We start from the raw sequence: 14201 nt of genomic DNA on the forward strand, positions 1-14201 counted from the left end.
TTTTAAATAAAGCTTTAATCCGACAGCTGATCAGTTGCAGAAATTCGTAAGTTAAATAGTTACAAAAATACACGATTTTTTAATTTGCGTCAATAAAATCAAAAATCATAGCAACTGAGTTAATTTAATATTAGCCGGCTGCTGTCACACTTTTTTAAACAGTAATACAAAGACTTTTATATCATAAAATCTGAAATTACATGCATACTACACACAGCAGTTTTCATGAAAATAACAGCCTACATATTGACAAGTTTTTACAACTTTTATTTAATTATAATTTTTTTTGTATACAAAAACATAGATAATTCTACAAAAAAAAAACCGATTTGTAAATTTCAATCTTTCTAAGAAAATTAAAAAAATTCAACAAATCTTTACCAAACTTCGACATTTTTACCAAAATTTAAAAATTATTAGAAAAACTTTAGGTATACAGAATCCGCTTTGATTCTTAATAGATATATATATATATTTTTTTTTGCTGAGAGTGCAAGCTGTATTCTTGCATATAAAAAAATTATTATATGGGAAAAAAGCGCGAGACCTTCAACAAAAAAAGAATTCTCAAAATTTAAGGCGGATTCTGATAAAAAGTTGAACTTTTACAATTTTTTTTTGAAAGTGTGATACTTTTGATTTGCATGGTTTTTGTTGTATTAACTGTATTTTATTAAAAAAATTATTAAAATAAAACTGTCAAAACTTGTCAATACGTTGCCCTGCTATTTTCGGGAACACTACTATATCTATTATAGCAACAGTTATAAACAAGCACTAAGAAAACACCTTTGAAGACTGAAAAAACATAGAGAAATATTTTTTTTTTTTTTATATATCGAAGACCTGACACATCCAACGCACCTAAAAGTAGTTTGAAATTGTATGCATTATTTTGCGACTATTTAGTCTACTTTTGGGCTGCCTTCGAAACAAACTTTGATATTGAGCAGCAACTTTATAACAACAAAAATAAATGAATAGACATTCGTTATATTTTTAAATTAGTTGTAATTCACTATATTTTAGTTTAATTTGTTTTTAGCAGTGCAAATAGTTTTTGTGCATTATTATTTAGTTGTAAAGTTTTGTATTTGATTTAGAACATTTTAGTTTAAGTAATTTTTGGTTAAACTTTAGACCAGCCTTATGTTTTAAGTAGATTTCGAATTGCCAAACGTTTTGCTCTTTCACTTACTATTATTCAAACTTTCCTTTTTATATTTAGTAAATTTCAATACAACGAAAGCAACTTATTGTCAAGCTACTAGTATTCCTTTTATTTACCAACAATCAATGAAAAGAAAATTCACAAAGAGTACTAAGAGAAGGAGATTTTAAAATAAATTACACTAATTGTGGTTTCTAATTCACATCGGGAATTATGTGATCCTTTTATTTGAAAAACGCCGGCACACCAATCAAAGAAGAAATGAAGGAAAGCGGAAATAGCCAGAAATGTAAAAGAAAAAAAAAAACTATCAGAAATAACAATGAACAAAAGAAGTAAAGAAGCACCCATATTTCCTTAACGTTTTTGAGGAAGAGGTAAAAAAGTAGCAAATACCTAGAAATCAGCAAACAACTATATGAACGTAATATTCAGAAGTTGAAGAAAGATGGTGAATGAAGAAAGTCATATGATGCAAGAAAGGCATAATTCGTTTCGGTTGGGTCGCCCCGTCTTTGGCACTTTTTTATGTGGAAAAACTTCTTAAATAAAAGAAATAAAAATATAACTTAACCAATAGTTAAATAATATAAAAAATTGGGAAATTCGTCATTGGACAATATTATCAAAATGTGTTAATGTGCATGTAAACCGAATAAAAATTACCTGAATAGCAGGTATAATCCAAAAGTTTTAATATCTGGTATGCTAAATACCGCTGAACGTTTCAATTATAAATTGTCGAGCAAAGGTGTATTTTCAAACGCATTAATGCAAATCCATCTCTTTTACATCTAAACCACAGACAATGTGAAAGTATCCAATTATTAGGGTTAGATCGCCGAAATAAAGGTCCTTGATGGGGTAAAACCCGATTCATTACTACGACAAAGCAATATACCTACTAACTCTGCAGGACCAAAACAGGATCCTCCCCTTAGCTGAAAAAGACGACAACGTTGATGAGTGAACCGACCCGAGCGGGGTTTAGTAGCCGCTACAACAACAACAACCAACACGGGATGCCTTTTGATGTCGCTCGAACCCCGTATGTATAGAGCGGCCTGAATGCTCGCCGTCAGGGAACATAAGCTTAAGCTCAGCCAACATAACAAACAGAACCAGTGCCACCTCCTATGCACGTCAAAAACATCTCTATGAACTCCTGGACGAGATTTAGGCTTACATCACACAACCTCTGGGCCCGACGTAGCACATACAGGTCATAAACGACAATCACCGAAAGGCAATCACCACATTTTCCGACTCTCGCCCCATTAATGCGGTCATCAGAATATAACCACCAATTAAGGTCCGATTAATATAGCAGATTAAACTCTTACTTATCCAGATCCGAACCCGACATATCCAATATACATATGACCGGCTATGAATTCACCTTCAATTAAGCCCACTTAGCTAACAGCCGCTTCCCTTTGGTTGGACCGCGTCGCAGCAGCACGTTTCCTTGGCCTACTGTTAGTTGAGTTAGACGATAGAAATTGTAGACTAGTCGATTTAGGCAGAGCTTAGTGGTGCCGCCTCAGCACCGACCATCAACCAGTTTAATCTTAATTTTTTTTTTTTGCCTCTGAACTGTTTATTGGGACAGCAAGAAAAAGGACAAGTCACTGACGGCAAGATCTGATGAATAGGCTGAGTATGCAAGCCGCCAATATAAATTCTGCAAAGGGATGTTTGATGATCATTGTTCGTTTCAAGTCGATTTCCAACACCAAGTTTTTCTATTTATATGTTTTTTACGAACAATAGAGGTTTAAAAAGTTTCTTATAGTTATAAATTCGGATAGCCAGTTATCAATAGAGCGTATGAGAACATTTTAAGAGCTGAACATTTTTTACGATTATATTGTAAACTTCGTTATACTGTGGATACTACATATATTCATTTGAATACTATCCAAAGTTGCTCGTTGCTATTGAAATTATTCACTGTCCTTACAATTATACTATACCTATTTTAAGTTATTTCTGTACCTCTACTGACTTATTTGATTTGCCTGTTTTGATTATTTAAATTTTCGTCTTATTTTAATTAAAAAATCTCTTTATGCTTGTTTAAAATTAAAAAAAAAAAACATTGATAAGTACACAATTGTTTATGCGAAATATCAGTTCTTAAAGTAATTTCTATTATTTTATGTGACAAAAAAAAACATTCAAACTAACTTCCCAAAAACTGGAAACGAAAAAGATTATTTACATTTATACACATTTGAAACCAATTTTTAAAAATTAAGACAATGTGGTCACCACTATTAGTTCGTCCCCAATACTGCTCACCTCCACCGCCGCCGCCGCTAGCAACAACCATCATCACCCACACCTCCTTCAGCAACAACACCAACACCACCAAAATTCTGCTGCCGCTGCCACATCCACCTACACCACAACAACCACCACTGCCACACCGCTCACCAGCATCAAATCCGAGCCTGATGACGAGGCGACGAAGCACATTATCGTCAATGGCGATGGCACCACAACAACGCTGCAGACGCAGCCGCAGTCTCAGCCACAGTACCATTACATCACCACCACTGGTGAAGATGGACAAACGCCGACGACGATCGTCTTCGAGAACTACAATGGTGAGGTCACCGAAGTCAATGGTGGTGGTGCCACAACGATAATTAAATTCGAGGGCGACGACCATGAGTACCAAGAGTTCCAAGTGATAAAACATGAGCAGGAGGAGGGTTTAAATGGCATAAATACTGATCGATCGTTATTGGAACAACAACCACAACAACAAAACCAACAACAGCTTGAGCAACAGCACCAGCAACAACCGCAATTCACCTACAAAACCATAATAAAACAAGAAGAGGATATGAATCAAACTATAACTGAAACGATTACGGTGCCCGCCGGCGGTGTGCCAGCGATACCACCACAAAAACAGAAGCGCAAGCGCAAAACGCGTTTGATTTCGCCGGACGAGCAGGGTGAATATTTGGAGAAGATGTCGGTGCGCGGCTTGGACATACAGCGCTATGAGCATATCATTGATGGCGTCTCATATTGTTTGGTTTGTGCCAAGAATGACGTTTACAAGACATTCAAGAACAAGTACAGTTTTCAACGTCACGCCTATCTATTCCACGAGGGTGATAACCGTAAAATTTTCGCATGCCCCGTTTGCAATAAGGAGTTCTCCCGCCCTGACAAGATGAAAATGCATAAAAAGGATAAACACGGCGATGCGCAGGTTCCCGATGGCACACTCACTCCAGTGGCCACACCAGTCAAGCAAGAACCCGACGGGCCGCCCGGTAGGCGCTCGCGTTCCACAACCACGCGCACACCACGATCACGCAAACCACGCACCAGCGTCGCCAATACGCCAGTCGCCAACTGCAGCGGTAGCGAAGAGAACGCAGTTGAGGCGAAACGAAAGCGGCTTGCTCAGATTGATAGCGTTTTAGATGTGGTACAGCAACAGGCTGGCGGAGTGCACGATTCGCACGCGCAAACTGCAACTGTTAATATACAACTGCAGCAGCAGTCAGCCACCACGCAACAGCAAGCGCCACAACAAGTGCATATATCACAGCAGCAGACAATGCCACCCATCGATTTGAGTGGTATGATATTGCCAGGTGGCGCGCAATTGGCGCTAGCCCATCCCACTGCCACTTCTGCGCTACTACAACAGCAACGTGGCCCGCATCAACAACAGCAGCAGCAACAGCCACACGCACCACAGCAACATATCGCTTTGTCCGCGTCTGCAGCACAGGTGCTACAGCCGTCAGCAACAGCCGCCACTGGTGCTGGCGCTGCCGGCACCACACTCATCTATTCCAATCAAATTGATTTACAGCAGGCGCTGCTGCAGCAACAGCTGCATGGCCAGAGCATAATGATACAAGATCAGGCTGGCAATTTGGTGCCACTACAATCGCTGCAGGCGCTTAATGCGCTCGATGGCACGCAAACAATTTACACCACACAGCCAGCGCGACACGCGCCACCGACACAACAGCTGCTGCAGCCGGCACAGCAGACATCTGTGGGCGCGTCGGCGAGCGCTTATCAGACAGCACCACAACAGCACATACAGTTGCAAGCGCTGCCGACCGCTTCGCCGCAAGAGACTATCATTACAGCAACTTCACCCGCCGCTCAGCAACAGCAGCAGCAGTTGAAAGCAACAACGCAACAACATACAAGCAATGTCGCTACGCAGCAACAGCAGCAGCAGCAACAACAACAGCATCACTATGAGCTTGAAAATGTGGCATACTTGTCATCGACAGCTGCGACACCGGCGCCGTCTGAACAACAACAGCAGCAGCAGCAGCAACAACATCATGTTATTGGCACTGTACAAAGCTATCAGATACTAACGCCCGACGGCTTGCAGAGCTATCCTACTGCCACAGCGACCACAACTAAGCTGGAACCAGGCGATTTAGCTGAGCTCTGTCCCTACACTTCGATGTCAAACACTACACCACATTACACATTCACGACGCATGCGGGTCACCACGGCGCGACTGCGGACAGCCAGCAATTGCATCAGCAGGTGGCCGGTGCTACAACTAGTCATACCCAGCAGCAGCAGCAGCACCAGTTGACGGCGGTTGGAGGAGGCGGTGGCCAGCAACAGCAGCAGCAGTCACAACAACATCATGTACAGCAGCAGCATCATTTCATGGAGCTGAAGAATGATTTGCTCATTAAGAGTGCGGCGGATGCATACGCGTTGGACGCAAGCTCCATGTATCACCTGCCTTTCTCGCCTTCGTCGATGATAAGTTCGGTGAACGAAGTAAATGGATCGTCGCTGCTAGAAACCAAAGAAATTAGGTAACAAAGAAGTCTATACATTTTTTGACTGTTGTGTTTGATTTTTGTAAAAGTAAAATTTGCGTTTTTCGTAGGAAGATAACAGTAAAGTATGTATGTATGTGCATATGTAGTTATTCTAGCGTAAACCAACTGATTTTAATAAAATTTTTTTAGATTGTTGTTATTGATTTACAGCGCTGCGATTGCCTGACTGCCTGCCAAAACAATCGCCGGCATGTGTGCCAACGCTATCATGAGAAAGAAAAAGAAAGCAAATGTGTTGTAATGAACAACTTTAGAACACGTTTTTAATTTTGTTGTATTAATTTATTACTGTTACGTGCTAACCAAATATAAATATAAAAATATGAATAAAAGTACAAAAAACGCTTTGTATTCTATTTAGATTAATAATGGCATTGTTTTTAAAATTATTATTTATATATGTTATGTTGATTTTGAAAATAAGTAAATAATTTCTTTAGTTTTCGAAAGTTGTAATTATATTAGATTTATTATTGTTTATTTGTAACTTTGTATTTACAATGTACAATCAAAAAAGCTGTTAACCTCAAGCGGCATACATACTACTATGCCTACTATTGATGCATTGTACTGTTGCTGCTAATTTTTGTACTACTTACACTCTATCACTTTACACCTTAACTCACAACAACTCTACACTAGAAGAGAAATCGTACTGCTATCTGATTCTGAATATATAAAAGTAGAAATTTTAGTTTTTATATACTTAATAATATATTTATTATAGCAATAAAACCACTAAGTGAATATTTCCTTTAGGTCGCTCGAAGATCAGATAAGAGGTGCGTACTTCCATTCAGTTGAACCGCAGGGCTCGATCGTTGTCGTCGAGCAACATCGAAAATCGTCCAAAATAGTTTTTTTATTCTGAAGACGCTCGGCCAATCGGGCTTTTATGCTTCTTATAGCCAGTTTCAATTCAATGAAAAACTTGTAATTTTTTTAAAATTAATATGAAAACTTACAAGGAAAAAATCATACTTAACTTAAATTTTTGGAGAAGCCAGCGTTGAGGCAGTATAATTTTAAATTTTTATCACAAACTCTTATTTCAAAAGTACTATTTTTGAAAACCATTTGTTTCCTTAAACTCAAATCTAGAAAACCCTTTTTTTTAAGTTTACAATTCACGTTATTTCTATTTTCACTGTTTTTAAAAACAACTATTTTTAAACCACACCCGTTTTTAAAACCTGTATTGCAAAGAACGCTATATACGAAACCCAGGCATTTCTAAAATCCATATTTTAAAAAACACCCTTTGGAAATTTCAGAAATTTTAAAAATATGTTTTAAATAAATATTTTGTTTTTAGGAAAAAGACCTGCAATCCCCTATATAATTGGTAAAAAAAAAACACCTCAAAAAAAAAAACACCCAGTTGCACCCAGTTTAAAAAAAAGGATCTGCGGAATACGTAACGTTAAATTGTATATGCTCTAGAGAGTGAACTTATTTTTAACTTTGAATCTGATTTAAAAAAATGCATTTTGAAGCCTCCTATATGCTGCAAAATATCGCTTTTTTATGATGTTTGGCTTTCTTTTCTCTAATAACTATTTTCTTACAAAATATGTTTGTTACAAATATCCGTTAATTTTTATATTTTTTGACATAGCAAGTTCCTGGTTTGAATTTAATGGGCCGTATGAATACAAACTTAGCTATTGCTTTTTGTTAAAATGTCAGACATTTTACTCGAATTATTCAAATAAATTGAAGTGAAATGTCTGACATTTTAAGAAAAAGCAATTGTTTAGTTTTTGTTCATACGTCCCAATGTATTATGGGTATATTGATGACTAAATTTCCATAATAACGCTTGTAATTTTATTGTTTGTTTTAGTTTTATTTTGTTGGTATAATCGTTGATTTTTTTTGTATTTTTCTTTTGGGTACAATTATGCTTAAAATTTTACTGAAAATCGAGTTAGTGACACCAAAAAATTGCCAGGTACAGCCTGTAACCGACCAAGTATTTGTTAAACAAAATATTTTGACATCCCCCAGTAATTGATTTTTAGTTTGAAATTTTAATACTTAATTTTTATTAATTATTTTAGTTTCACAGTTGTAATTGACAAACAAAATGTAGTTTTTTTTTTTAATTTTGTAATTATATTTAGTTGTTGGTTTACTTTGTTTTTTTTTATGTTCTAATTCAATATTTGTGTTTTATTTGTATGCTACATGCAATTTAAATTTTCTTACAATGATTAATTTAATTATATATTTTGTTTTGTTTTTTTCTTCTCTTTTTTTCTCGATTTCATTTATGTACTTTGCAAAAAAAAAAATAAAAAAAAAAATGTAACTGTATGTAACTACCGATTTCAACAAATCATTCACGGCTGTGATCAATCAACCAACAAACATCTCCTGTTACCACACTACGTACGCACCCACACACAAATGAATACATAACAAATCGAATGAAACATATGTACATATATACAGTTATGATATCACCGAGGCGGTTCTGTTAGCGTTGTAATAAAGCGCGTATTAAATGCCGCAAATGGAGTGTTTATCTATCTATAAAAAACGGACTCGTGATTGAAGAAAAAGTATGAACTGGAAAAAAATCTAATTATTTTAAGCCAAAAAGAAGTAAAAAAAGCAAGAGTGCAGGCCATTATGCGCCCGTACATATAATGGATAATAAAAAAACATCGTTCTAAACTTGCGAAATGCTGCGTTTGCTACATTTCAATATGCACGCGCCGCTTAACATTTTAGTTTATAATAAATTTCTTATGAAATTTCTGTCAGGATTTTCTGCATACTACTACACTACTTAGACAAAAAAATAGTTTACCAAAGGTATGTCTTTACTTAAAAAAAAAAAAAAAAAAAAAAAAATGTTAACTTTCGTGTCTTTGTATTTTGTGTGTATTTTCGCTAGAAGCTTTTTCACTTTCCAGTGCCACTGTTTGGTATTGTTTTGCCTACAATTTACCGAGTTGTCTCACTATTTGGTTTTGATTGTGATTTGGATGTGAGAAAATGTTGTGCTTGGGAATTATGTGTATTTCCACTACCATATTTACGCAAGCGAAATGCGCTTGAAAATAACTAAGTTCGGTATCGAATCACTTTTGTGCAAATGGCCGTCGTATACTTCGAATCCCTAACAAAGCCTTTGCGCTCCCCACTTGTCAGCGCTATCCCGCGAAATGCGTAAACTTTTTGAATTTAGTTTTTAGTTTATATGATTCGCGTCAGCACCAGGGATGTATTCGCGATTTTCTTATTAATTTTTTAATTTACTTTGAAGTTATATGAAATATTTGAAACCATATGATTTCATATAAGGGGCTGTTGCTAGAACCGCTGATTTAATTCACCTCGGTACACGTGTCAAAATTTCTGATGAGTGAGACCACCTTATATGGATTCGCCTTGGTTGAAACTCAATTAATTTTGTACCAAATCCCCATAATTCGTCGCTACCACCTTATATAAATTCGCCTTGGTGACAAATTCCTATAATTCTTCGTTTGTAAGCTTTGTCGTTTTCCGCATAGGGCTGTATTTTATTTTCATACAACTTTTGGAAATTTTTTAATGAGCATATCGTCTCTTAAAATCCTATTAAAACTGCGTTTTATTTGGGGTATTCGCAAGGGTGTCGTATTTTTTAAATATATTTAAGAGGTTCGCAATGTACCATAAAAGTCATACTATGGAAGGTTTTGCAATTCACTTCCGAATGAATTTCAACCTCATTCAATTTGAATTCACTTTGGTTGAAGTTGACCTGCAAGTGAATTGCAGACCATACCTAATTATGAATTTATCTAACCGTTGAAAAATTATGACATAAGACAATGCGAACTTATGACATCCTGCGAACTTACTAATTGCATATTCTTATGTATTGTTTATTTTTGTGGGCTCGATTCTGAAATTTTTTGCTTGCATTTCTCATGCATATGTGTGTTCATATTAAAAGGGTTTTCCAGTTTTTTTAGTTGTTTTCATATTGTATATGCTGTTTTTTTTTTAATTAAAAGAATCATGTCTTTATTTTTCGCATTTTTTTTTTTACATAAACCTAACAATTCATGCTAGGGAATGCGCATTATCATTTTCACTTATCGATGCAAAACACGGTCGGTTTTTGCTAGTATGTATGTACGTTTGCAAGAAAAAAAACTAAACTGCACTTTTAACATTTTTTTTTTTAATTTTAATTTTTCTTTCCTACACAACACTTACAAAATTTATAAAAAGTATATATATGTAATTTATGCGGCATTTTTGGAGGAAAAATAAATTTTCTTAAATTTCTTTGGAAAGCAAAAAATATGTCAATCATAATCTTAAAATATCGAGTGTTTTTTCTTTTGCTCCAATGCCACTAAAGTTGCATATTACAAGCAATCATATAATAAATAATAAGTTTATTAAATTTTTTGTTACATGTACATATATACACTATTTATGTATGTATGTATGTAAACATAAAATATTCTAATTCCTTTTTTTATCCAACACTGTCAAATCTAATAAATTGGGGCTGATGGTTAATGAACAATTGTTTGTCTGAACAACAACAACGGCCATGTTTTCCTCATCTTGTTAAATAAGATTCGATTTTAAAAACTATTTTTTTTTTTTTTTATAAAAATAACAGTTTCTCGAAATATATACTAGTTGCAATGTTCACAATAACCAGTTAATAGAAATAACGTTTGATTGAAATCTCAACTTGACATAATATCAATTAATTGAAGTGCCTTTTAATCATATTGTGCATTAATAAAGCTGTTTATTGAAGTATCAATTAAGCCATCACTACTCAGCCCCGGTTTGAAAATCATCCCATTCTCATAAGTTCCTAAATTAGTATATAACTTTATTCTAAATATAAGCTTTTATTTTTTCCTAAAAAAATAATCGAAATGGCTTACAGTAAACTAATTTATTTTTATTGTCTTTTTTCTTATTTTTTACATGATAATTAATTTCTACGCCTGTGTTTATATTGTGTCTGTATTGTTGTGTCTACCTCTTGTGTTTCGTCCACGAAAAAATGTATAGGTTTTACTAAAAACCAAACAATAAGCAATACCAACAACCAAAACGAATACAAACAGAACAACAAAAACAAAAATAACAAGAACAAAAACAACCAAATCAGTAACGATCTTATTGACAACACGAATTTTCCCTTCCAACAACCAACACTACCACCACCAACCCCCATAAAACGAAAAGTTGGCAGACCACCAAAATATCCAGTAAAAACACTCGATTCATCAGAGACCCCAACTAGGCCAAAACCTATTAGAAAACCAAGAAAAACAAAATCTGCACAAACACCAGCATCAATTCCCAAACCCTCAGCAACATCACCATTACCATCATCATTGCTCGCATCTCCCACAATCAGTGAGAACGCCATAGATTATTCCAGTCCAACTACAACAACGCCATATTCATTATCAGCCACATCAACAACAACAACAACTGATAATACACAAATAAAGACCGCTACACAAGCCATACACAGCACACCACCACCACCAACAATAACCACACCTACCACAGAGCCACAATGTAGCAACAGCAACAACAACAATAGTTTAGCAACCAACTGGCCTCCAATGCCTCCACCATCATCCATGAATAAGCCTATCAATATGGGCATCATTGGTGGCAGTGGTGGCGGAGGCGGCGGCGGTAGCTGTGGTAGCTTTGGTGACAAGTACAACAACAAGAGTCAAGTGGGCGCAGTCACCAGTACAGGCAATGGCGGCGTTAATTTCACCCTCAACAACAACAATAATTCTGCGAATAATTTCGTTGATGAATTTACTGATTTTGTTTTGAGTGATCGCTTTTCCGGTAAACTAACCACTACAAATTGCTTTTCCTCCTTTCAAACACCAACACCGAAATCTGCTTCTGTTACATTACCATTACAACCACCACCACCACCACCACCACCACCACCACTATCATCATTGCAACCGCCATTGAAAACACGTGGACCCTCCACGCAACGTAGGACTATCACCGCCGGAGGTGAGGCAGGCGGCACGATCGTGAGGAATGGCAACAATACGGTCATCACCAGCGCCGCCAAAAAGAAATCGGCGATACAGCCGCGCACAGTGCAACTGCTGGTAACGCGTCGTCCCATCATCACCACCGCCAGCAATAGTAATACACAAATCTTTGCCGCCACCAATACCAACGCAGCTGCCACACAAACAGCTACTATTGTTGCGCCCGGCATGCTTAAGATTACATCAACGGGGCAAACAAACCAAAACAACAACAACAGCCACATTTTACATACCTCTGCCGGTACCGAAACCGTGGTCATTGAGGAGGAGGATGACGAGCTAATAACAGCTGCAGTAGAGGCAAGTGGTGACGATGACTCGAATTCAGTCAGCTCAATTGCTATGTCGACGACTACCGCGCAAATTTTACGCAAGTTCCGCATACCCAAAGGCACCGCGCTCACGGCAAAAATGAGCGCCGCCGAAGTGGCAGACAACTCGTCAGAGGCGCTGATCTGCAGCGCATCAACATCACCGGCGCCATCACCATTACATTCCACTACCCGTTCGCCACCACCGCCAGCGGATACACCGAGCTCGGTCGATTTGGTTGAGGAAGTAATCGAAACAGATGAGAACTCAACATGTCAATCAACCGATGCGCTAATGGTGGCAGACACCACCACTACTACAACCGATACCATGAACGATGACTGCAATGCGGAAGTCGTGGATGACACTGATGCCGGCACAACCACCACAGTTTTAGTGCCAGTGAGTAGCAGTGGTGGCGCGTTGACAGGAGCGACCGCAACAGCGCTGCCACAAATCCAGCTGCAAACAGTGCAACCGAATGGCACTGTTACCTGCATTAATTTGCCACCTAATACGATTTTACTCACCGCTCCGGATGGTTCTACTATACTTGCTACAGCGACGCCGCAACAGCTGAGCAAACTGACGCAGCAGCAACAACCGCAGCCACAAGCCCAGCAGCAGCAGCAGCAACAAATTATTGCGATACAAGATTGGAATGGTAATGGCGGTGGCGCTAACGGCGATAGTGCAAGCGGTGTTGGTGGCAATACCGCCACTGTGTTGCAAGCGGTACAAGCGGCCGCATCACATCACCATCAAGCAACTGCTACAGCGCAAACGTTGCTGCTTACCGCCGATGGCACTGCAATACCATTAATTCAATCTGCACCCAACGCTGTCACGAGCGCTGCCAGTGGAACGTCGAACTCAGCGGCGGCAGCAGCGGCGGCCGCAGCGCAGATTGTCGCTGCTCAGCAGGCCGAGGCGCTGAAGGCTCAAGTGCTGGCGTAGGGTTTGGCCGGTGGCCAATTAGGGCGATTTTTGAACAATGCAACAATTTTACCGACGACGTACTTTTTCTAAAAGCAAAGCCGCTAGCAAGGTAATGTTAGAAAGAGTTTATAAGTATTTTGTAATTTTAACTTACATAGATATGTGTGTAAATAGTTCTAGTTTTATGTGCGAGTATGTTAAGTATACGAAATTGGTTTGGCATTGAAGTCCTTTGTGTTGTTTGTCTTAAATGAAATTAGTAATTCACCAATCTATGTTTTAATTGATTTTCTTAACATTCGAGAATTAAATTTTCATGAAAAATTCAAAATCAACAGCTGAAAATATATTTGTAAATCAAAAATTGCTCCAATTAGCCACCGAATGAGCGATTCTGGAACGTTGGAGAAATAATATTCAGAGCCTACGCTACTTGTAAAAAAAAATTAACCGCTCAATAGTTACTTATTTATCGTACAAACATTAATACGTGCAAGGCAGTGGAAGGATACGTTAGTCGCGTTTGGTAAAACTCGAAACGAGATTGAAGTTATTAATTTAGTGCATTCTAAAATTCGGCTTGTGCTAAGGATCGTAAATTTTACAAATTTAAGTTTACAAAAATGGAATCGAACTTTTTTACTAAAGGTTTAATCAGTGTAGACTTAACGTAACATAACTTAAAACCCGCATATTATGTGGAAAATATGTAGAAACCATTTTAAACGGAACAAATTTCATAGTTTGAGTTTATGAGTTTTTTGGTTGTTGGTCTTTCCGACAGGTTCGTCATCCTTGGTTAAAGTTACGTTAATTCTTCTCTAATTGCCCCTTAATAG

At 37.4% G+C, this 14201-nt stretch overlaps 1 protein-coding gene across 5 annotated transcripts in view; it reads left to right on the forward strand.

Annotated features, from left to right (window-relative positions):
- LOC118744512 (mucin-5AC-like) overlaps window positions 1–13661 on the forward strand; it is a 76209-nt gene extending 62548 nt beyond the window's left edge. For all 5 annotated transcript variants that reach the window (XM_036477564.1, XM_036477568.1, XM_036477565.1 and 2 more), the window contains one exon: window positions 11081–13661. In XM_036477564.1, the coding sequence (XP_036333457.1) occupies window positions 11081–13380 (2300 nt within the window). In that variant the 3' untranslated portion in view covers window positions 13381–13661. The remainder of the gene's footprint in view (window positions 1–11080) is intronic.
- Window positions 13662–14201: the final 540 nt, after the last annotated feature.

The sequence above is a fragment of the Rhagoletis pomonella genome, unplaced genomic scaffold (assembly GCF_013731165.1).
Source record: "Rhagoletis pomonella isolate Grant_MI unplaced genomic scaffold, Rhpom_1.0 Rhpom_scaffold_00008, whole genome shotgun sequence".
Classification (NCBI taxonomy): domain Eukaryota; kingdom Metazoa; phylum Arthropoda; class Insecta; order Diptera; family Tephritidae; genus Rhagoletis; species Rhagoletis pomonella.